We start from the raw sequence: 26239 nt of genomic DNA on the forward strand, positions 1-26239 counted from the left end.
ACGATGATGGTGGAATGGTAAATAGAGATTTCAAGTTTACCCAGTGTTGGAGGTGGCATCCCAAAGTGCTATACCAGGGGTCAGCAAACTTTTTCAGCAGGGGGCCGGTCCACTGTCCCTCAGACCTTGTGGGGAGCCGGACTATATTTTGAAGAAAAAAATGAACAAATTCCTATGCCCCACAAATAACCCAGAGATGCATTTTAAATAAAAGGACATATTCTACTCATGTAAAAACACGCTGATTCCCAGACCGTTCGCAGGCCAGATTGAGAAGGCGATTGGGCCGGATCCAGCCCCCGGGCCTTAGTTTGCCTACCCATGTACTATATACCTTAAGATCCCAAAGCATATTTTTGAACCTGTAGAAAATAAATGCATGTTTAAAAGACAAATCTAAGATACTATGGTAAAATAAAAGGACATTATTTTATTTAGATTTAGAAGAAACAGAAGACAGCAATATTTCTGGTGAATAAGAATACAGAACTTAACATTCAAATAATGCAAAAAACATCGATTATGAAACAAAATGTTTCTTTCTCATTTTTCCTTTTGGATTACAGAATTTTTGTATATAGTTTCATCTCTTCAAGCTATAGATTTCCCCCTCCTCCAAGAAGTTAGTTTTTGCCTTACTAAGAGACAAGAGGGTGCTCTTGTGAGAGTTTGAGTTGATGATTGAATAAAATTATATGTGTTCAAGCTGTAGTGTTTATTATAGATGCTGAGTAAGGCTAATAGTGCTTCAGCTAAAAGTTCCATATGGACACTGGATCTCCTAGATATGTAAGGCACGTCTAGCCTGAGCTGTTAGGGTGGATGTAGGTTGGCATCTTAAAACTTTAGGGATGAGCATGTTTCTCTTGTGTTTGTTGCTCACCTATCTTAACTTAGAGAATTGCTACAGTTCATGAGTTAGCACATTCACACTTTTCATTTAGTCTTGCCTTGTTGCACTGTGCTTTAATCAGTGTGTCCATATCTGCTAGTGTACATGGCAACATAAATGAAAAAGGCATGAGCAAACACTAAAACTTCTTATGGAACTGTCTGAACACGGTGCAGAAATAATAACAAAGGATAGTAGATCCTGAAATGGTTCTACTGCTGCACAAATGAGGTCAGCTAATCTTGCAGCCCTAAAATCATGTTTTGCATGCCTCCCACACTTCTAAAAGATGGGTGAAATGGCTATCCAAGCATCTTGAATCATCACGTTGCCACAGAGCACTGGTGCCTCTTGGTTGCAAAGGGAGCAATCAAAAGAATTTCAAGGGCACTTCTATACATCCAAAGGGTGTTTGGACTTGCTTGAGCAGTCACTGTCCTGTTGTTTTGTGGCACACTTTCATTGGAGGCTTTTAAACAGGCCAGGTGGCCGTCTGTCAGATTGTTTTAGCTTTGCATTGCAGATGATTGGGCTAGATGACCAATGAAACCCCTTCCAAATACAATTCTATGATTCTAGGAGAGTTTTAAAAGCGTGCTTCCTAAGCATGTGCACAACTCGGGGATGACTTAAAGTAATTCTATGGATCTCTGCCTGTGAATGTCTCCCTTTCTTTCCCAAAAGTTTCTGGTTATTCCACAGTGGCCTAACACTGCTACTCAGTGTACCCAATAACTCTTGATTGTGTCTAGCCATGATGCAGCATGAGGGACTGAGAAGAGCTGTGGTGCCTTTGAAAGAGCTGAGAGCCCTTTACTATCCTAGGCATGATTTGTAGCCAGAACTGCTGTATGGTAGCAGTAATCCCACCTCACTATACAGCTCAGCCAGTTGAAAGCCCACTGTTAAAATGCTTCAGAATGGGTCTGAGTAAAGACGGTCTGAGAGCTGGTCACTTCCTGGATGGGAAATCTCCTCACATACCCTATCTTGAGCTCCACAAAATAAAGTTGGAATATATAGTATATTTGTGTGTGTGTGTGTGTGTGTGTGTGTGTGTGTGGCAAGCACCCTCTTAGGCGATGATAGTCTAGAGAAGAAATTCCTTTTCTAAGACTGTGCTTCAGCAAGTTGCTGTAACACCAAACTTCCAGTGCATTGCCCCAGGACTGCAATAATTCTAGGATTCAAATCCCTGCAGTTTTAAGGAAGAGGTAGGTGCTTACAAATTCAGTCATTCATACATGGTCATCTCAGCACAAGATCTTGAGGCAAATGATGTGACATCCTTTCTGAAGTTTCATCATAAGAGAAGAGTTGCTTATACCAAAGGCCCACCTACTCCAGCATCCTATGCTCACAGGGGTCCTCTACATGCAACAGGACGCTTCTCACTTGTGAATCTTTGCAACAGACACTGGAGCTAATACTTGGCCATCATGCCTAGGAACCAGATATCCTTCATGAATTTTTATTAGCCCCATTTTATAGTCATACAAGTTAGTGGCCATTACTACATATTGTGGGTGCAAACTCAACACTTCCAGCTATGCACTGTCTTGAATCTTCCACTATTACTCGACTGCAATTTCTCCCCTAGTCCTGAATAATTCTATAAACATTCATCATTCTCCATCCCTCAATTTACTCTCCATTTTTTCTAAAGCAAACAGCTCCAACTGTTGGAACATTTCCTCATATTTATGTACTTCCATGCCTTGATCATTTTGGTTGCCATTTCCTGATCCTTCTCTGGTTACATTTCCCATCTCTCATAGGAAGCAATGTATTCTCAAGAGGATACATGTACAAAACCTTAAGAACAGAAAATATGTTTATTGCTTCAAGAACTATTTTCTCCTACATACAAATATAACTAATTGACTCAGATTCTATAATCAGGTGGCAACTCTTGTCTTTTTGGTGGACTACAACTCTCATCACCCCTGGCCAATGCCCTTACTAGCTGGGGTTGCTGGAAGTTTGGGTCAAGCAACATCTGAAGAGCACCATAGTTGACTGCCTGTTTTAAACCCATGATCTTGCAGGGATATATCCGGCTAAGACTGGAACATGTCCAATGTCCGTCCACCATCCACTTGGTAGCATTGCTGCACAGATGGACACTTTTGGTTCCTAAGAATACCATGCTATAGGACGTTCTCTTTAATCCTCACCTTCACCAGCTGTGACCAGGGCCAGGATTAAAGGGTCTGTGTACAAAGTGCCTTCTGGTTCCTTTTATCCAATTGTGTTTCTGCTCTGAGCTGTACCAGGCCTACTGAGTCTAACCACCATTTGTCCTGCGGCTCTTCCAATACAGCATTGCTCTGAGACATTGTGGAAAGCTAGGGAGATCCTGCCACTGCATACCCTAGCTTTATTTCCCACAGGGCCCATTAGTGTTCCTGTGTCAGTTGGGTGTTAAAAGCAAGAAGCCTTTTTTTAATGAGAGGGGGGCAGCTAGAGTGTGGCAACAGGCACTGCAAGGATGCACTGCAAGGATGTTGACTCCCAACATTATTTCTGATAGGATGTACATTTGTCAGCAAATGTTTTCCACGGCTGGATTTTCAAAAGTTTAACTGCAGCTTGCACAAATGACATTGCAGAAGTGCAGCAGTCTAATCTACCAGCAATTCCTAGGTCATAATTTGCTTGATTTCAGTTAAAATGTCAGCTGTGTGCAATACAGGAATTAGCGACTTTCCTGTAGTTCACAATGCATTGCCTTGGCAGTGATTCAAATGGACTATTTCCCATCCTGGCTCTATAGAATAATTTGTTCATTGTGGATTTGCACAAGAATACCAGTTTGAAAATGCCCAGGATAGTGGGAGACAGACCTTGTTCATATCTGCACCTTAAAAACACCAGTGGATTCTTTTAAAACAGTGCATATATTTATTATTAATCTACTCTGTACTGGGTTTTTACCACCATGGTTGCTGTATACAGATGTTTGATGGGGTGGGGTGGGGAACAGCAGAGGAAATAAAAACACGGATTTTCCTTTACAAGTTTTGAATGTCACATAATCACATTAACCATTTTGCTAGATACAAGCATAGTTTTCATTCACACACAGCTAAATACAGCGGGAGGTTTTTTTGTCACATTTCATTACAGTGCATATAACAGAAAGCTAGGGAAAGTGTACAGTATAATTTTAATCTGGAAGTACTGAGAGATTTTTATTTTTTTTAATCCAGCATGCAGACTGAGATTGTGAGTTTACCAACAGGCTTGCTTTTATTTTGTCTGTCTTTGCCAGAGAGTGAAAATGAAAGAAAATGCCTTTTTTAAAAGTATTAGCCTCCAGTGTATCTTGCAGTAGTCAAAATGCTAAAACAAGTCAAGAAAAAGATGAGGTTTTTCATTTTACAAAGTCAAACCCCACTTCTATTTGTACAGGAGGAAGTCCCCCTCCCCAGATGATCATTTATATAAGTTGCCTAAAAATATAAGGCATTAGAAAGAGATTACATCATGAGTTTCGATCAGAATTATTGTACGTTTAAAGGTCTTCAATCAAATTTCCTATACATTTTACTTTCTTTTGTAACTCTAATGCAGTATACATTATAAATCAAAGAGTCCAAACATGACCAAACTTTATTCCCTCTATGTATTTAAAATGTATTTATTGAGGCAGGCAGCAGTTGAACTATATCTATTATGGTAAAAAAACAGCAAATGCACTGGGGGAAAATGAAATTTGCCAGTATGCTAGTCTATGGATCCTGACGTAAAACGATGCTGGAATTCTTCATGCTAGTTGCTTTCTTTTGGATTCAACTGTATTTTTGCAGCTAAGAGGGCAGTCCAAAAAAATTTAGAGCCAAAAATCAGCATATAAATGTTTTATAAATAGAGAATTGTAGCAAATGTTGGTCCTACTCAGAGCAGGTCCCTTAATTTACATGGGTCCATTGTGAGTAATATTGGTTATTATGCAGAATGTTTAATTCTGAATTCATTTTTAAAGCCGACTTGAAACATACCTGAATCTGAGGTAAAAATCAATGCTTGGCAAATTAATGACAATGCAGAAATAAATCTATAACTTTTCCTGGGGTATTTATTTACTGTTCAAAATGTTTTCTCACTACACTAGAATGACTTTGGATAAATAAAGAGTAAGATTAATTAGAAAATTAATTGATTAGTAAGATTTTTTATCATGACCCTTACAGAGATAAAAAATGTCTTAAAAGGTTTGAAGCCATGAAGGGAAATAGTATTTGAGTGCTTTTTGAGGGTTGGGTAGAACTGAAATGTATCCAATGCTGATTTGCTCATGGAACCTAAATCTTAATACATTAAGGTGGCAGTCCTAAACACACCAGGGAGAGAGTCGCGAAGAATGCAATTGGCCTTGCTTCTTAGTAGCCACACTTAGGTTTGTACCATCAGTACGTGAAGGAGAGAGGTCATTCTTGGCATACAGAAGCCCTTATGCTTTTACTGTCTCTGGTTAAAGGGATTTTAGGAGAGCCCCCTTTCTGCAACTTCAGAAAGCTGGTACCAATCCAAATAAACATGTTGTCAACATAATGGATTCAGTGGAATGACCCAAATCCAGAGGAAGTTACGGTAAATGTGCTGCTCTGAACTCAATAGGACGATAGGTTTCTGAAGAGGCTCTCCTGTGAGCCTCAGCAAAGTGAGTAGGAGCTTTTAAAAAGTAATAAGGGGAAAAGACACACTCCCGGAAAACAAGCTTATATCCCAGCCAGATAAAGACTCCGGGAGTTGCCAGACAGCATTTTAAACATCCTCTCTTCCTTTGAGGCTCTTCTAAAGCCCCTTTGAAATCTTGCTGAAGCAATCCAAAACTCATTGAGGTTAACTAAAACTATTTGAGGCTAATTACAACACTCCGAGTTTCCTTCTCAATCTACAGATATTCCATTCTATCGCCAAAACTTTAACATCATCGCCCTTCAAGAGACATGGGTGGCAGAAACTCCAGTTCTGGAAGGTTTTTATGCTTATGCAATTAGGGCTATCCTGGGCAGAAGCCCAGGATGTCTAAAAGGGGGGCTTTGCATCTTGATTTCTCAATGTCTAAATGCCATCTGTAAAGAGCTGCCCTCCCTAGACCAACTAGCAATGGCCTTACTTATATCATGGGGAAGAAGTGTTATTTATAAATGTTTATATTCCTCCAACTAGCTTAAATAATGACATCGATAGCAAGTGGAAAAGATTAGAAACCTTTGTTAAATTGCTGATTTTGGATTATCCAGGGGCAAAGGTCCTGCCGGTGGGTGATCTAAACACAAGGCTAGGGCCAGATGACTGCAGTTTAGCAACAAAATACAGGTGCAAAATCGGGTTTCCCAAGACGTCTAGCCCAGAAGACCACCAGACCCTGAGGCTATCTAAGGACCAATATTCAAACTACGCTGGCACCTGCCTTTTCAAATTTTCCAGGACAAGTGCCGTTGTGACATATTTATGCCTTGTTAATTTATACCGGTCCTTGAATATCATGGCTAACTTTCTTTGGATTTGAGCCAATACATTTGCATTAAGTATGTTGTGTAGAATTTACATAGGAATGTAAGGAGAGCCCCATTGGATCAGGCCAAAGGCCCAATCTAGTCATTGATTGCCTTATCCTCCATTGATAGTCTTCTCCCCTTTAGAAGCCATCCGAAGAGTAGCCACTACAATGTCTTGTGAGAACGAATTCCATAGTTTTAACTATGCGCGGGTTGAAGATGTACTATCTTTTCCCTTTCCTGATTCTTCCAAGATTTTAACAGCTAGCATATGAATTAGTCCTGTGCAGCATATTTATGAAGTTAAAAAGGATAAATTATTTTGCTGTACTAAAAAAAAATAAAAAAATCGCAAAGATAAAGTCAAGGTAAGTGATAAAAGTTGCAAGGAGCTGCACACTTAAGATGCTAGGCATATCTGGGTTTTTTAGAATTGAAAATAGGAACCACCAAGACTTTGGTTAAAGAAGAAGAAACAGCAACAGCATCTTATTTGGGTTATAAATAGTATGAAAGACCACAATATTATCATACAAAAAAGGGAAACTTGTGTTCTAAGATGAAAAGTTTGAAAATGAACCTGCCTGGAATGAAATGAACATGTCAATTTAGCAATCTAAAATAAAATATATATTCAATTCAATTCAGTTATGGTAGGACAGAAAATGGAAGTTTTAAATTAGATTTGGTTACAATGTTTATGATATAACTTCAGTATTAACTGATACTGGTTTTTTCTAGAGGGCTGCAACATAAGTCAATTGCTTAGATTAATTGATTATAAAAGCTTTTTGATCAACTAAAAAGGAGCCCCTAATTAATTGGGTAGTCATTTAATCTTACAATAATTTCTAATGCAAGCTCTTCTATAGATGGAAAGTGCCATTTCAGAAGAACCATGATGCCTGCTGTCCATTCTCTAAAACTGCTGTGCATTATATCTAAAACAAGAATATGGGCATCTTTGGGCTTCCACATGTTGTTGGACCACAACTTCCATCATTCCTGACCAACATATGGAGGGCCACAGGTCCCTCATCCCTGCTCTAGTCTAAAACATTTATGGCATATTCGCTGAGCTAAGTTTCTCCCATTCACTAACAGGGTCAGTTCTAAGTTTAGATCATCATCTGTGATCATTGGCCATGCTGGCTGATCCAATGAAATTTGGGGTCCAACAGCATGTGGAGAGCCACAGGTTACCCCACCCCGAACTAAAAAGAATGTATGCTTTTTTCTTTAGAAAACTTTAGAAACTTGTAATTGAAACAGAACAGAATTCTGTGACACTTTAAAAAGTGACATTCTTTCATTCATTCTTTAAGGTGTCACAAGATACACTGCTGTTTTTGCAGTAACAGCATTTAAGCAAGACATCTCTAGAAATCCATGCAATAAAAATTCATAAAATTGACTAAAACAACTTTATTTGGGTGACAACCCCAGTTTTCTTCCACCCTAGAGTTTGCTAGGGTGTTAACTTCAAAACTCTTTTGATACCTGGGTTCAACCCTAATGTCAAGCCCAGAAAAATATAATAATTTTCCTTTGATTTTGTCTGAGGCTCCCTTTCCTCACTGATTGCATTCTTGCTTTGTAATATCTGTATGGGTTGGGCAAAACATTTCTCCTTAACTCCAATGGAAGTGGAAGTCAGGATGAACTAGATTAATTGGGGATTGTTTTTAGCTATTTTTTTGACTCAAGATTAAATGCTGTTCATATCCCATTGCTGTTGCAAGTCTGGAAAAGCCTGGCTGGCAGTGAATGTCATGTGACTATTTGTGTAATTATTATCATCACATGACGAGAAGCAAAATATTATATGGGCCAATGTATATAAAAGTAGATGAGGGCTAGTTTGAAAAATGTCACCCCTCCAAAAACATGTGCCTGTGTGTGTGCACACACACACTTGATGGGGAGGGCTTTTTCAAACTGCCCCTCGTCCACTTTTTCTCCCTGTCTCAAGGTGGATATTAGTGGTGTTTATTACAAAGCTAGTTACCCAATTAATTATTGAAAATAAAGACATCGGCATTAGCATTACCCCTAATATGACCTTTGTTGCGCCAAACTTAAAATTCTGTTTCCAGTTCAAAATCACCTGCATCTTTACAAAGTAATGATGTGGGCGGTTCTCTTAAAAGGATCTTCTGTAAGTATAAAGTGTGGAAACGCATGTGAAGGTACAGATTAATTTCATTCCAAATAATTATACCACATTCTTCCCCAACCTGGTGCTCTCCAGATGTTCTCGTTCTCTCTCTCTCTCTCTCTCTCTCTCTCTCTCTCTCTCTCTCTCTCTCTCTCCTCCCCCTTTCTGCTTCCAGGCTTATTCCATCTTAATATCTATCTAGACTATTACACACATTAAGCTTCCTTTCTTTGCACATATGTATATCACTGTGTATCTTGCCAACACATTAGTTTCTTCCTAGGTATTCAGGGTGGCTGTTATTGCTTACCTTAATTCATGTGGACTGCTTGCTTTCTTAATTCAGAACTCAACAAGTTTACCCTGAAACAAAGGCCCACTTGAAGCTTTGTAGGCCAGCATTTTATCCAGTTCTACTTTCAAAGTAAAAGCGTTCCTTCTTGTGCTTCTGACCACTTTCCTGTGGGTTTCCTAACCACACACCCTCTTCCTTAGTTCTCTCTCTCCTGCAGTTCAGCTTCACCTTCAGATAGTCCTTTTGAACTTGTTTTCCAAAAAAATTCATCCCACAAAACAAAACGAACACCCCCACTTCCCGCTCTTTGGGAAAAGTCTGTGCTCTCCACTTTGATGAGTCCTGCTTCCCTCCCCAGCCTTATTTGCAAGAAGTTTGTATTTTAAATGACCCAAAATTGCCCACTGCAGCTTGTTACTGGTGGGAAGGCTGCATCCCTCTCTGAATTAGGATAAAATAATTTCCCATTTAAGAAATACAGTATGACTGCATATGGCTGAGAATTTCACCATTGCTGATAACAGATTTTGCAGCAAATTCAGAAGTGGGGAGCATTTCCAGTTCAATAACTGAAGAAGTAGCACAAACGTTTGGTCTGTCAAATTACTGGAATTGGAACCACCAAGTCTGGCTTGATCAGGAAAACACCAGTCTGTGTTCTATTCATTGCACCACATTTTAACAGTTCTATTCATTGCACTGCATTTTAACAAGAGTGATCTAACACTTCCCCCTTTCCTTTTAAAGAGAGTTGGATTATACTGCAGCAATATTGTAGGCATGAAAGCCTTCGCCCCTTCTGCAAAATATGCTTTCCTCTTTGTGTTAACCATCGTTCTCATAAAAAGAATGGCAACCATGTTATGTTTTAATCTTCCTAAAAATATATAATAATAAGCCAAGATTTCTGTCTCTCCTCCTCCTCTGAATATGTTTCATATTAATAGGCTTCAACACAAAGCACTGAATGACAGATTTATTTAAAACAGGGTTTGTAAAATTCCCTGATATTTCCTACCCCTATCGGATCTTTTCTGTTGTTAACGTTACCCCATCTCCTACAATATAAGCATGCATCTGGGTTCATTCCTACATAACGGGGGGTTACAGCCCTTCACGATTCTATTCTTCAGAGGTTCAAAGCACCAGGCATTGGTACTTGCCATACTACTGTCACATTCTCTTCTGTCACACGACAAGTTTGTATAGCAGGGTATGTTTTGGTTAGTAAAGTTCAGCAATAATCTCTCCTTGCTTTCGTTAAGCAATTAGCACAGACATCTCCTGTCTGATTTCACCACCTCTTCCGAGGAGTGGACTACGTTTGGGACAAACCCACTCTTCACCCCTTCCCAGCCCTCCTGGATAGTAATTTCGCCTCTCTTAACAAGCTCATATATGTCTCGAGTCAGGTCGGTGAAAGCTTTCTCCACATTAATGGCATCCCGGGCGGAGGTTTCAATGTACTTCATGCCATAAGCAAGGGCCAGTTTTTCAGCCTCGTGCCGGGTGACTTGCCGCTGAGTGTCTAGGTCGCATTTGTGGCCCACCAAAACGAACACGATCTGGTAAGGCTGGACGTGCGCTTTGGTCTCCTCTAGCCACTCGTGAACATTCTGGAAGGACCTGCGGTTTGTAATGTCAAAGAGGAGCAGACCGCCAACTGAGTTCCTGTAGTAGGCTCTGGTAATTGATCTGGAAGAGAGTAGCAGCCCAAGGAAGGAAATGAGAATCATTTTCAAGAGGAAAACGCTGGTGGCAAAGGCTGGTTTCGTGCATCTGAAATAGCCAGTTAGGTGCAAATCCACCCAGAACACAGCCCTTTTGTGCTACACAGCAAAATAAAGGGGGTTTGTACAAGACAACACAAAAATTCTCTACCCCACCATCTTTTTCTCCTACACAGTCTGCAAAGTTGTTTGTCTGTGCATTATGAATCTGGACACCTCTTAAGATATTATGTCCCAAAGTTGCATGGTGGTTGCTAAGACCAAGGAGCAGGTTTTCTATGTTTGAATACAATATAGAATCAAGAAGACTTACTGAACCTTTCAGAACTGTACTGATTTCAAAAATAATAATTCAAGAGCAACACAGGGTTTGCGGCGGCTAGTACTTCTATCTTTCAATGGACAGTCTAGAAATTGATTCTAGAAAGTGGCTGGATTCCACTCCAATGTCACTGTTGCCATAAGACATTGGAAAATGTGACTGTTTCATTCCCTCTATAACCACTTTTTTTGTTTTACTTTTCATCTGTCCCAAGCCTGCTCTGCACAGGCCACATCTACTATTTTGCAAAGTAAAAAATATCACAGATTTTCCTAAGTAGCAGTTTCCTCATTTATAAAATCTCAGCTAAACAGGTGATGAGAAAAAGGACCAGTAATCGCTGATCAATTTCAAACCAGCAACGCCCCAAATAAGGTGTACAATTGGGGGGTATACCCTCACTACAGAAATAGGTACCATGTGGGCTGTAACATACAATGTATGTATTGGGCTGGAGGAAAGAGAAGGAATGGATGTATGGATGCAATTTATATGTGTTTGAAGAATCACACGGTAACTCTGTCTGGGCTATACCGCTCCAAGTTGCAGGTATGAAGCTGTATATCTTAATGCTGCTCTGTTGTTGCTGTTGTTTTATTTTATTATTAATTGAATTTCTATACCTCCCTTCATCCAAGGATCACAGGGTGGTTTACAGTAGACAAACACAAATATTCACACCATAGTAACAAACAATAAACCCCCTGTTGTGGTTTAAAAGGCCACAGATTGTTTAACTAGTGAAAGGTCTAATTACTCAATGCCCACTCCATATACCGTAATATTTCCCTTTTCCCTGATATACTAGATTTCTACATGTGAGGGAACTTCTTGCTTTTATTTACTTGTGTTGGGGGTGCAATATTGTTAACTACATTTACATTCCACCCACCCTCCAAGGAGCAGAAAAAAATGAAAATGAATCTTGCCCTCTGCTTTATCCTCATTAACAACCTTGTGAGGTAAGTTAGGCTAGGAGACTGTGACAGACTCAAGGTGACCCAGGGAGTGGAGATGTGAAGCCTGGTGCTCCAAAGCCTAAGCCCACTACCTCATGTTGGCCCCATGTTCAAACATGCCAATCCCCACAGGCAATCTGAAATGGTGCAGCCCAGCAAAAATTTAGGGACATAAGAAGCTGCTGCCTTATATCATGGCTGACCACCGGTCCACCTGCCTCAGTATAGTTCACACTGAGTGGCAGTGCCTCTTCAAGGTTTCAAGCAAGAGTCTTTCTCCAGCCTTACCTAGACATTGAACCGGGGACCTTCTGCATGAGATGCAGATACCATTGTCACTAGATTCCACCATAAGCCTAAACAGGACAACAAAGTCTCGGTGTTTCTCCCAACAGGCTGTGCTTCCACTAAACTGATGGGCCAAGAGTCTGCTCGTTCAAGTCATCCTCAAAATATATGGAGAGACTAGAGTCATTTGGAGGTATTTGTAAAGCAAAACTCTTGACAATGCATACCCCTCCACCCGCCTCACTGCATGTGGTATACAGAGGTTGGCTAGGTTTTAGGAACTGGCAAGTGAATGGTGTATATAGCTAATCTCTCTTTCCTGGGCAAGGTTCTGGAGTGAGTGATCACAGACCAGATCCAGATGCTTTTGGAATAAGATGATTTTCTGGATCCATTTCAATCGGTGTTTAGGCCTGGTTTTGGCACAGAAACTGCTTTGGTCGCCCTGTATGATGACCTCTGTTGAGAGAGAGAGAAGGGAAACATGTCTCTTCTTGACCTCTCAGTGGCTTTCGATACCATTGCTTGGGGAATGGTTTTCAACCCAGTGGAACCATCAATGTGGGGTTCCTCAGGGCTCAGTCCTATCCTCAACATTGTTTAACATCTACATGAAACTGCTGGGTGGGGTTATCTGGAGGTTCGGAGTACATTGTCAGCAGTATGCTGATGACACTCAACTCTATTACTTCTTTACATCTTCAGGTGAGGCAGCAGAAGTGCTTGCCACGGTAATGGACTGGATGAGATCCAACAAACTGAAGCTCAATCCAGATAAGACTGAGGCACTGCTAGTGGGTGGTTTCCTAGACCAGATGGGTGGGAATTTGCCTGCTCTTGATGGGGTTACACTTCCTCTGAAGGAACAGGTTCATAGCTTTGGGGTCCTCCTAGATCCTTTGCTGTCACTCAAGGCTCAAGTGGCCTCTGTGGACCGGAGTGCCTTCCATCAGCTTCAGCTGGTGGCTCAGCTACACCCCTATCTGGGCAGGGATAGGCTAACTACTGTTGTCTATGCTCTGGTAACCTTAGGGTTAGATTATTGCAATGTGTTATATGTAGGGCTGCCTCTGAAGATAGTTCGGAAACTTCAGCTAGTGCAGAATTCAGACGGTTTGAACATATTATGCCGATCCTGGTCCAACTGCACTGGCTACCAATTACCGTATTTTTCGCTCTATAAGATGCACCAGACCACAAGACGCACCTGGTTTTTGGAGGAGGAAAGCAATAAAAAAAATATTCTGAATCTCAGAAGCCAGTACAGCAAGAGGGATCGCTGCGCAGTGAAAGCAGCAATCCCTCTTGCTGTTCTGGCTTCTGGGAAAGCTGCGCAGCCTGCATTTGCTCCATAAGACGCACACACATTCCCCCTTACTTTTTAGGAGGGAAAAAGTGAGTCTTATAGAGCAAAAAATACGGTAGTTTCATGGGCCCAATTAAAAGTGCTGGTTTTGACCTATAAAGCCTTAAATGGCTCAGGACTGCAATACCTCAAGAACTGCCTCTTTCCATATGAACTTACCTGGACCCTGAGATCATCTTCTGAGACCCTCCTTTCTGTGCCCCCTCCTCGAGAGGTCCGGAGGGTGGCAATATGAGCAGAGGCCTTTTCTGCAGTGGCTTCCCATCTGTGGAATGCTCTCCCCTGGGAAGTTCACCTTCATTATACACCTTTAGGTGCCAGGCAAAAACATTCCTTTTTAACCAGGCCTTTGGTTGATCTGATTGACATCCTATGCCCTTTTAAAATGTGGCTCTTTTTTTGGGGGGGAGGGGGGTTGTTGGTTTTATTTTGATTATATATATTATGCATTTTATGTTGATCTTGTTCTGTTAACCACCCTGAGACCTCTGGGTATAGGGCAGTATATAAATTCTAATAATAATAATAATAATAATACCCTCTCGTGTCTCTGCCTCCCCAAGGCTTGCACAGCTGTTTGTCGCAGCAGCCCTGGCTACAAGCTCCCCAGGTGAACGGTGCCTCTGAGGCTGGCCAGGGGGTGCTGGTTGCCAGGAGCTGAGGTGGCCTCGGAGTAAGCAAGCAAGTGGGTGAGGGAGCCCAGCCAGCCAGTCCACCAACCCTTGCTGTTGGGAATGGACAGGCACGTCCCAGGCCCCTGTGGGGCAGTGTGAGGAGGCACCTCTCTTTGGGACAGGGAGGGGCAGCAGCAGCTTCCCGGGGGACTCCCAAGGTGATGGGAGAGGAGAGGAGGCTGAGGGGACACTCTACAATGGAGGGTGTTCCAAAAAGCGTGAGAAGCTGCCAGCTCTGCAGGCAAGGGTTGACATTACTGGGATCCTGAGCACCACAGGGGTGCCGCAGAAAGAATGTAGTTGGTCAAGGGAACCGTGGACTCAAACAGGTTGAAAACCTCTGCATTAAAGGGGTTAGATAAGTTGATGAAGGATAAGTATAGCCAAGATGGCTCTTTGCAACTTCCAGGTTGCCAGCACTATGGCACTTAGTGGTGTCTACTGGGGATAGTGGGTGCTTGCCTTTAGTCTGTGCTTGAAGGATTCCCAGATGCATCTGGTTGGCTACTATAGGAGCCAGGAAGCTGGACTGGATAGGCCTTTGATATGATCCAGACTAAGTATACCAGAGAGCTGTGCACTGCAAGTGGAAATCATGAGATTTAAATCAAATAATAATGGGACAGCCCAAGCCTGGAAATCAGGGTCCAAGAGGAAGGTGGCTCAAGAGAGCATCTGTTAAGACCAGAAGCACAGCTGAAATGGTCACAGCATGTCATGTGATTTCTGTAATTTCTGGGGGAGTAGGGAAACAACATTTTTATTCTTTATTCTTTATGTTTTTCGGCATTCAGTTCAATTGCACTCCTTTTCTGCTTTTCCATTTCCCCCCTCATTTATTTCAATGGGAGACCCGGTAGGTCTTCTGCTGCTTCTAACTTCTGTCTTTTTCATCCTAATGTCATGCAATTTTCAGGCATTCTGCCACCTCTTCACCTCACCCACTCTAAGCATCAGACTTGCTAATCTTCAGACAGATTGGACAGGTTATCTATTTTAGAGATTTTAATATATATATATATATATATATATATATATATATCTGTCAGTTTCCCTGCTCTCTGTCCCCATTCTTCTTTATAACCTTTCTCTGACCTGTACTATTTCTCCCCCAGGCTGTTTTCTATATTTCATCCCAACCGGGGGGGGGGGGGGCAACTTGAATAAAATATAGGGGGCAGGTAAGTGCCACCCCACATAATTGATCACATGACACAGCACCCCCCCCCCATTTGAATGGCAATGCCCACCATCTTTGTGAAGTGCCAGCACCCTTAAATATTTCATTGTGTGTGTGTGTGAAGGGACCTTGGCCCCTAGGAGTTAGCTCCTATGATCCCAACAGAAATGAATGACGAATGAACCAAACAAAATAAATAAAAATATGTTTCTGAACTCATTTTCTTGAATTTCCATCTGTTTCCATAACTAAAGTGAATTGGAAGAATGGGACTTGTTTTTTCATAAAATAAAATAAAATTCAACCCTTGGTGATCCTAAATGGAAACAGTCTAATTAAGCATCCTGCAGCGTAATCGCTGGTGAAACAAAACCATTCTTTCTCATGTAGCAACTGGAGATGGGATTCATCCTTGTCCAAATGTAGCTCATGTGTAGAGGGCAAGCAAAATTCCTAAATTCCTCCTCTAGGCCATGCCAGAAATGGAGGGGAAGCATGCAAGCCTGTGAGAGGTTTGTTCCCAGCATAATAAATAGCTTATCACAATGTCTGAATGCAGCAACGTTACAAAGTCACAAGATATATTAAGCCGAAGGTTTATTAGTTTTGTGGGCACTAAAAACTCGACACTGGAAGCCAATGTGCTGTTCAAATCCCCACACAGCCATGAAACTCATTGCGTAACTTTGGGCTAATCATTCTCTCAGGCTAGCCTACCTTGTTGGGTTGCTGGGTGGATAAAATGGATGAGCGGACAGAACTGGCTTAGAACTCCTTGGAGGAAATGTGGGATACAAATGTAATAAAGAATTACTGAACTTTTCCATGTATAAGACTAGGTTTTTTTTTACTAAAAAACTAATGTTAAAAAGGGGGGTAGTCCTAGACGCAAGGGCAATCTCCCCCCATTTTCTTAATTTTGTGTCCCCAAAAATAGGGAGCATCTTATACACGGGGGCATGTTATACACGGAAAAATACAGTAGCTTGCTTTCACCTAAGAGAATGGAGACGCCAAGTATACAGAAGCAATTATACATCCACACCCAGGTTTATTGGGGAGGGGGCGTGGAAGAATGAGATGGTGCACAGTTTCCTTCCTTCCTTTATGTAGGGTCAGAAATGGGTGGAGAAGTGCTATTTTAGTGAGAGAGGGTTGCTTTGTCCCTCATAAACATATTTTTCAATCATGGGGCAGGATAAAGGACAGGAGGGGCATCTGCTGACTGGGCAACATTTAGTCTGCAAATCACATGTTGCTCCCTAAAGCCAGTTTGGTGTTTGGCTGCCTGCTCTTGACATAGCTCTGAGATTCAGCATCCAGGAAAATAGCTTAAGATTTTATAGTTCTTGTGGTTAGTTATGGAGAAAGATTTGGAAATGTTTTGGCCAAATAGTTTAGCAAGGGTGTTGTGGGGAGGAAAGCGACCACAATCCACAAAGTCCTCATGGTGACACAATTTCTTATATTTCACAATTATATTTTTACAATTTCACAATTGTTATATCCTCAAGGCCTTGTTCAATGAGTAGCTCATGTATGTGCATATCAGGTGCAGGAAACCTTTGGCCCTCCAGAACTTGCTGAACGACAAGTCCCATCACCCCCCTCCACTGGCTGATGGGAGCTGTAGTTCAGTGACAGCTGGAAAGCCAAATGTTCCTCACACCTGGTGTCTATTAAGAATGGACCTAGATGTTTTTACAGGCATGTGGTACAGTACTCTCAAGGGAGGGGGCTGTACCACTTGGGAAGATACGGAGAAGGAAATCTTCTGTTTGAAGGCACCACTGCATCAAAGCTCCTTGATGCATGTGGAAAGCCTGCATATGAGATCCCCAGAGACCCTTACTTGGGCAGGTGGGACAGGGAAGCCCGACCCTGAGAAATTGTTAAGGCCAGAGTCTCTTTCTTCCTGTCCAAGATGGTTGCTTGTGGCCTACAAATCTGCACTGTGGGAAAGTTTTCTTGAATAAATCTAGTACAAAACCTCTGCAGTATCAGCCCAGACATGGAGGATGGAGAGGGAAGGGAAGGGCTGGGTGAGAAGCTCAGCAGCAGAGCTACCAGAAGACCCTAGGCTCTGCAGGTAGGGCTGGGGAGACCCCTGCCTGAAACCTTGGAGAACCACTGCCAGTCAGTGTGGAGAACATGGAGCCAAATGGACCAATATTCTGGCTGGGTAGAAGGCTGCTTCTTACGTTTCTTTGAGAGGAGGGGCGCTCCTCAGCAGCCTTTGTTGTGCTTCTGGCTCCCTTCAGGATTCAATGAACAGCTGTTAGGAGGATAGGGGTGAGGGAGGGGAGGAAGCTGGGTGTTGTTGTGTGACCTGCTGTGAGATCCCACTTGGAACCCGGACCGCACCCACCCCAAGGCCCCCCACCCGCAGCAAGGTGTCTCTTCTTCCCTCCTACTCTGGCTCCTCCATCTTCAACGACAAAGCAAAATCAAACCGCCACCCAGCCGTCCGGGTCTTCCACCATCCTTCACAATGAAGGCTGTTCTGCAGAAGAGCAAAGATGTTTATGATGGTGGCGGCGAGTGAAAGGGACAGAACTCGGGACGCAGTTGCAGCCTCCGCCGCGCCGACCTGCCACTCGCTCTCCATCCGTACACGACACCCCCCCAGCCCCCAAGCCCCATCCTCAAAAGTGGCTCCTCCTCACCTGAATCTCTCCTGTCCGGCGGTGTCCCAGATCTGCAGCTTGATCCTTTTGCCTGGTTCGATCTCCACCAAGCGGGAGAAGAAATCCACACCCACGGTGGGGTCGGAGACTTGGGCGAAGCGCCCTTCGGTGAAGCGGCGGATGAGGCAGGATTTGCCCACGGTGGAGTCCCCGATGACGATCAGGCGGAACTGGTAGAGCCAAATGGCCTCCATGCTCCACCTTCCCCAGGCGGGGTAGCTCCGGAGCCGGCGCTTGGTGGTGGTGGTGTCGGTGCCGCCGCCGCCGCTGCGTCTTCGCCCCCGGAGAGACCAACCACGCGGATGCCGGAGGCGCAGCGTCTTCCGTCGAGGCGCACAAGCCTGGCGCAGGGAAGCAGGAGCGAGCCTAATACAAGCCTTTCATACCCGACCCAGGAGGGTCCCCCGCCACCTCTAGCAACTCGAGGCTGCGCTCCCGGCGGCCCGCAAGGCGGATGGGGCGCCGCGTTGGAGAGCGAGGACTGGTTGGGGAGCGCGCCGGCGCGCACGCACCGGCCACTGGGCGGCGTTCCTCTTCCGTCCGCTTTTGCGGCTTCTTCTCGTCTCCTGGGAGAGCGAGCGAGCAGGGGAGAAAAAGGGGGAAGCGACGCGGTCCTTGTCGCAGGAGGTCTTCTCTGGAGGAGGAGGAAGAGGAAGAGGGGCAGGTCCTACACAACGTGGCCGCGTGGGAGTAGACTCCTAGGCTAGTGCTGCCGGTGTTCTACACACACACACACACACACACACACTTCACAAATGTTCCCGCTGAAAGTGGACGGAAAGGTCAGAAGGTCTGAGACTCCTCACCTAAGCGCCTTCTCTCCCCTTCCCTCGAGCCAAAGCAGCACATTTCTTTTTAAAGCAAGACAATAACAACGCATCCTTTCTGACCGTCAGCCCGTCACACCGCTCAGCCGAAGAGCCGCCCCTCTCATTTTTGCCAAGGAAGGGGTCTTGCCGTTTGCAATGACAGAAAACGCGCGCGCGCGCCCCTCCTCTCCTCTTTCTCAAGCCCTTGGCTTCGGCGGTGGTGGGCTGCTGTTCTTGTTTTGTTCTTGGGTTTTTTGTTTTTACCCCAAGCCCCCACAAAAGGCTGTCAGCAAGACGACCTCCCGGCTGCTGTCTCAGCGCTCCCCCAGGGATCCACCAGGCAACCGGTCCTTGGAGAGCTGCAGGAGGAAGGCTCTTAGGAATATTGTCCTCAAACAAAGCTCCATCCTCCACCTAAGGCAGGCCGGATGCTCCAAGCCCGTCCGGGCCTTCTTACGAGGCAGAGGGGAGCGAAGGACCTGGCAAGGGAGTTACCTTGAAGCTTTCCGTCGGAAATATGTCAGGAGGAAGGAGGGATGCTTCTCAAGGACATCTGGTTAGCACCGGGTGGGTTTCGTTTGCCTCCAAGAGAGTAGAGAACATCCACCTTCCTGTTTGCGTTCTGCCCCCCCACCCGGGAAAAAAAGATACCCAGCGCTTCAAAGATGGAGGGGCAGCGAAGGGGAGAGATGCAGGCGAGATCACAGAACTGATGAAATGGCAGCAGCATCAGCACCAAACAGTCTGACTCATCATTGGCATCAGCAGCTTACTGTACTGCCCAGAAGAGAGGAGCCTGCAGGATATTGTTGGTTTTGCCGTTACCACATTGTTTAGAAGTGAAGCGCCCTTAAAATAATAAAACTCAGACAACCTCTCCCAACAAAGAATAAGATCTCTATAACAACAAAAAGACCCCCCCCGCCCCCAATTTGCTAACAGATCAGCTCCGGAGAATCAAGAGTCACGGAGAGCAAAGCAGAGGTTGAGACTGGGATCTGTGCCCGGTGTAGAATTAATAATAATTGAGTGACTAAACCACGCATTGCCCGCTCATGATAGGAATAGTATGCAGTTCAATGGCGCTGGGCTGTAAGACACAAACCATTCTGCCGGCCACTTTTATGGCTGAATTTACTTAAGAGGGCTGTGCTGCACGTTGCACTGCGAGATAGGTAAGAATAATACTAAAAAAAAATTCATACCAGATACAAATAAAACAACAAAAATCAATTCCACAACAAATTAGCAAAACGAGCAATAAGCCCTCAACAGCACAGCCTCTGTACCTCCCCACCCCCAATAAATTGGCCCCATTCAATTCACTCCCAAGTAAATGGGCATAGGATTGCAGACTAGAACTTTAATGCAGATTAAACATAGCCATTAAAAATGGCTGGTAAATAAAAATGTAGATTGTAATCCTGTAGGCAAAGGACTGTGTTACCATTTTGTTTGGAAACCTTTATCCAGTATTAAGCAATGCTGAGATAGATGAATCAGTGGTCAGATTCCCTATAAGGCTCCTTATAAGCCATGTTTCGACTCATGCTTGAAACATTAGTGTTGGTTTAATTAATTAAATTAAATTAAATTGGTTTTAAAATTAAATAGATTTTACTTTTACTCTTTTTAATACCTGTTTTTAAATTTTAATTCTGATGTTTTTATCTCCTTAGAGATGTTTTATCTGCTTGGAGATTCGCTGCTTGTTTGTTTTTGAAATCAAGCAATATTATATATATCGTCTACCTCCTGGTGCATCTGTAGGCACTGAATGCAGCCTTTGATCTAATGAAAAATAGGAACCTGCCTTACACAGAGTCAGACTACTGGCCAATCTAGATCAGGAAGGCTGTGCTGACAGTAGATGCCCAAGATGACACCTGTGTGCAAAGCAAGATCTAAGCCCCTTCAACCCCCTTTGCTTCCTTTTGAGAAGCCTGGGTGTTCTTGATTCTAAGCACTGCCCTCCCCCCTTTTTTGTGACACCACAATATCAACATATTTTTGCCAAATGCCCCAAAGTGAGCATGTCTTCATGCTGATGCAGGCTGGGATTTAACTCCCTAGGGATTGCCAGCATTTTTACGGTCACAGGCAGAAATGAAAAATAAAATAAAATGCTAATTTCCCCCATCATCACATCTCCATGGCGGAATAATGTTCACATGTTGATTTATACTTCTGTCCACTTAAAGAAGCAGCAGCTGATGCTATAGGGTAATTATAACAGCGGTTTGGCCCAATGAAAGCTGTAAGGAAGAAAGAGTAAACACACCAACCCGCCCCAAATCCAAAGCTGCTTAGGTCTTCTGTGGCCATTTGGGAACACAAACAAGCATTTCATTTTAAATTCAAGAACCTAGTCCTTAAGAACTATTAGGAATTTGACTTTATTTAAATCGTACGCCACTTGTTGTTGTTTCTACATATGATCCCAAGAACACTTATACGTAAGAAATTATCATTTTAAAACACTACACATTTTAAAACATTTACACAAAGGTAAAAAGTACCCTCTGAACTATATCCAGGAAGGTTCATTCAGTGCCATGTCCTGTAAATTTACGTGTCAGCATTTAACCATGATTGATAAGACAGAGTTCAGCAGCTCACTCTTACATGAATTAGAGATCCAAAGATTAAGCGGCAATAGTTAAATCTCATTACATGATCTCATTATGGATTTTGCTATCTAAGGCACTGGGAGATTTAGCAGTTACCTCTTCTGGGCTGGGGCAGAAGGATTTTTGCATAATGGGGGGAAAACTAGGATATATTGCATTTCTGCATACTTCAATCAATCAATCAGTTGGTCAGTATGTCAAATGTGGATTACATTCAACTAACCATTAAGCAAAGTACAAACTATGAAGCAGGCAGAAATCATGGCCTGAATAGAACTGATCATTATATTAAAGTTGACAAGCTAAGGAGTCATAGCAGGTCTAAAAGATATTACAGCATTTAGATATCTTGCCACCTGGTTGGTCACAAATATCTTAAGCCCCTCAAAGAAGATACTCATAGGGGCTTTAAGGCTTGACTAGGACAACACCTCATAAAGGAATAAATAATGCATTATCTTCCCCTTGATAAGATCTACAGTAAAAGACAATGTAAGAGATGATTTGAGCTGAATATTTACAGGCCAACAATTACAGGCCAACAGGATTTGAGATGAGTGTTTACAGGCCAACAATGACCTTGGAAAGTTCTACATACTTCAAAATGAATGCAGATCCGGGAGTACTATCCCCATAGCTGCATTCTCAGCTGCCTGAGTAAGAAGACCTTCCATGTTGTGTAGTGGTTAGCACAGTGGTAACCCACATGGTATGTTGCTGCACTCCAACTCCCATCAGCCAGCATGGTCAGGGGTGATGGGATTTGTGGTCTAGTATTCACCTGAAGGGCACCATATTGGCTATTCCTAGGTTAGAGTACCATGCCAGGACTGAGCCTTAGAGTCCATTGGGTGAAATTGGGCCACCCATTAACTCTCAGTGGCAAAATGTCCCAGGCCGGCCCTGCCTATTGGTCAGCCTGGCTTTTAGCAGGGTTTAGCTTTTGACCAGGAACTCTATAATGCAGCAGGTCCCAGCAGGGCTTGCTATGTGCCTCACTTGCCAAGGACTATGCAGAGGTTTTTTTAAACTGCGGTATCCAACTAATGATAATCTTTGTGCGTACTTGCATAGTATAACTTCCTCTCCCTCTCCTCCTTTTGCCTCCCATGCTGTCCCCAGATCTGCTCTTGAGGGCTGTGGGGGGAAACCTAGAACAGATTTAGGAAGGCATGGGTTGTGCAGGCAGAGGAAAGAGGGGGCAAGTTCCATTGCACAATCAAAAGTCCCGATGCTGCTGGAGCTGCTTCACTGGATCTTGCCCAGAGGCTCCCAATCATAGCTTTCTGGTTGTGTTTGCACCTCCTCCGTACCTGATGTCATGTGATGTCAGGAGTGGGCAGGTGGTGAATTCCTTCAATATATACACCAATTGTGATGTCTGAGGTGACTTTATTTGGTCAGAACAGCAGCCGCTCATGGGGCACCCAAGAAAATGGGAGTACATAGGTTTATAAATTACACAGGCTTATATAGAGGCAAAGGGATGCAGGTGGCACTGTGGTAACCCACAGAGCCTAGGACTTGCCGATCAGAAGGTTGGCGGTTCGAACCCCCGCGACGGGGTGAGCTCCCGTTGCTTGGTCCCTGCTCCTGCCAACCTAGCAGTTTGAAAGCATGTCAAAGTGCATGTAGATACAGTGGCGTAGCGTGGGTTATCAGCACCCGGGGCAAGGCAAGTAATTTGCGCCCCCTAACCCATGGATTTGCGCCCCCTAACCCGTGGATTTGCGCCCCCTAACCCGTGGTTTTCCCTAACCCCCAGATGTTGCGCCCGGTGCGGCCGGCCCCCCCTGCACCCCCCACGCTACGCCACTGAGTAGATAAATAGGTACCGCTCCGGCGGGAAGGTAAATGGTGTTTCCGTGCTCTGCTCTGGTTCGCCAGAAGTGGCTTAGTCATGCTGGCCACGTGATCCAGAAGCTGTACGCCAGCTCCCTCGGCCAATAAAGCGAGATGAGCGCCGCAACCCCAGAGTCGGCCACGACTGGACCCAATGGTCAGGGGTCCCTTTATCTTTATATGGAGGTAAAACTTTGGAGTCTGAATTCAGTGTGTGCATCCTAACACTTTGCTAATTGTATTACAAATAAGTTGTTTCCGATTTAAATAATACTTTGCATTTATTTCACGCATTGAAACACTATGCATCCTCCCATGTTTTCTGATCACTTAGAAACTGCAGTTCCCACCCCACCCCACCCCCCAGCCTTCCTTTGTTCTCTGAGTGCCAGAAATTTAATTAAGAAGCAAGCAATCGTGAAAGCTGATCCTTGGCATTTTATGAAAACCACCACATGGTGTAATAAAAGCTATGATCAGGTCAAGTGGGCATGTCTGTACGCATTAGAGGCTTAAAACACAGGGAGGTTGTTTCCCCACCCCCCTTCCTGATTCAAGTCTCATATATACTTTGCTGTACACACCAGAGAGGAGGTGAAGATGTCTTCAGTCAATGCATATCACCAGTTTGATTCCCCCGTGCCTGCAACCCCCTAAACTCCTATTCAGGGCTTATCTGCATTTATCTTTCCTCTGCGATTTCCAGACATGGTCCACATTTTAGAGCTCTGTGTCTGAGCACTCTCTCTCTCTCTGCTCTGGAGCTTTCTCTGTGAAAACCTGCTCTTTACCCCTGAATCTGCAGAAAACCCGAATTGCCATTTGTTGCACTTCAGCTTTTAAGACCAGGTTTCTGCGAGGAAAGCTCTGTGGCGAAAAGCCCTTAATGAAGCTGTCGTTTGCACATGTGCAACAACTGTCTCAAATGCACACCACCTCAGCTGAACCACAGTCAACACTTTCAAATCACTTGACAGGTGGTCTGTGGAAAAAACACACCTAACAGCAGTATTTGCCAAGAAACCAAAGGGTGCTTGTGGATGGTTGCTAACGTCATGTGCAATTGTCTCCACACACCTGTGGTGGAAGCACATTAGAGTCAGAGTAAATGGTAATGTGCACACAGCTTGAAACCCTAGTTTCTTGGAACTCTTTGTCATTCATCTTTATAAACAACCCTTGTTTCAAAGGCATACCTGTTGTATTAAAGTATTTATCATTTGAGAGAGGAACTGCCAGCTGGAAAGGAACCGGGCACTTTGGGTCTAATTCTGTTAACAAATTGTAACCGTACAGCTAAGCAAAATCACCTTAAGTAGAAAAAGCTGTTTCTTAGAACAACCAGCTTGAGTCATGCTGGGCTATGAGCTACACAAAGTTTCCCATTTCAGTGTGATTGATGGTGATCTCTATGGTGATTTCTGTGCAATTTATGAGACATGGAAAGCATACAGTAACTGGGTGGCAGGGGTGCTTTGAAAGTTAATTCGCTGCATTTTGTTCAGAAGCAATTATTTCACTTCTCAAGCTTAAGCTCAGGCAAAAAAAAAAAAGTTTGAGTTTGCAGCAGGAGCAAACTATGTACAGTACAGATTGGCTAGCATTGGTGCCATCAAAAACCCCTCTCTCCTTTATACCTGAATAATCATTATAAAAATCTAGGGAATGAATGAATGTTGAAATGAATAAATGGACTTGCTAAAATAACAAACTAAAAAGCAGAGAACACATAGAAGCGTTGGGGTGGGGACACAGGAAGAGAGAGGAGGAGGGCAGTGAATCAGCCTTTGGATTGTCAATGCCTGCGTTTGGAAAATTCCAGTCTATCACTACTTTCAGGCAAGATTCAGTCACATGCTATCAATTCAATTGTAGTTGATTGGGAGACCTTGTGTAACAATACTGCTTCCCTAAAAGTTCAGGCTTTTTTGTGATAAGGAAAGTGATGGGAAAATTCACTGGGAAGTGTGGGTAGCAATTGCTTTGATGCAGTATCATTTGTAAACAAATAAGAATGAATACTCATTAAACAACCAGAAATATCTAATCTTACCCTGCATAAAGATAAAGGTGAATGCTGAAGAAACAGGCTGTCTGCAAACCCCCTTTGAATCATTGACATCTTAGCCTAGAATAATATTTGAACAGTTGATATGTTCACTTGCCATGATTCTGAGTGATGAAGGAAGCTAGCTTTATTTGATGGTGCAAAACCCTCTCCCAATTCCTGTTTTACCATTACTTCTATATGCATCCATAGAAGGGAAATGTCTTTCGTATTGTCCCAAAACTTTATTGTTGCAGTCAATGACCAGCATTAAAGAAGCAAAATAAGAAGCACGTGGAACACATTTTCCTGTGGTCTAAAGTAGGGCAAAATAGAAAAATAAATATAGTATAGAATAAAATAAAATGGACCTCAAAAATTTAAAAGTTGCAGTCATATCATGAACTCCAAAGAGGAAAAATCATAGACTTATTGGAAAATAAAACCCCAAGGTGGTTGTCACCAATGGAAGCAAAGGCTTTGAAAAGACTCAATATGGAGGCCAAATGGCGGAAATATTGGGAAATATTGGAACAAGAAGGAGACAAATTGAAATTGCAGAGTTTTGAGAAATTAAAAGATAAAGTGCGAGACTGGCTTCATTATTATCAAATAAGAGAGGCCTACAATTTGGATAAAAAAATTGGCTTCCAGGTGGAAAAATCAAAATTGGAAATAAAACTGTTAGACCCCAAAACTAAGATACTTTCAAGAATGTATAACTTGCTGTTAAAATGGAATACTCAGGATGAAACGGTTAAATCAGCTATGATTAAATGGGCACAAGATATTGGTCATAATATTATGTTTGCTGACTGGGAACAGTTGTGGACAACCGGTATGAAATTCA

At 43.3% G+C, this 26239-nt stretch overlaps 1 protein-coding gene across 1 annotated transcript; it reads right to left on the reverse strand.

Annotated features, from left to right (window-relative positions):
• Positions 1-410: 410 nt before the first annotated feature.
• RAB39B (RAB39B, member RAS oncogene family) lies at positions 411-19627 on the reverse strand. Its single transcript, XM_079961783.1, has 2 exons — positions 18041-19627; positions 411-10550 (listed from the first exon to the last, which is right to left on the reverse strand). The coding sequence occupies exons 1-2, from the start codon at positions 18253-18255 to the stop codon at positions 10124-10126; spliced, it is 642 nt and encodes a 213-aa protein (XP_079817909.1). The 5' UTR covers positions 18256-19627; the 3' UTR covers positions 411-10123.
• Positions 19628-26239: the final 6612 nt, after the last annotated feature.

The sequence above is a fragment of the Podarcis cretensis genome (assembly GCF_951804945.1).
Source record: "Podarcis cretensis genome assembly, chromosome: Z".
In the NCBI taxonomy this organism is placed as follows: Eukaryota; Metazoa; Chordata; class Lepidosauria; order Squamata; family Lacertidae; genus Podarcis; species Podarcis cretensis.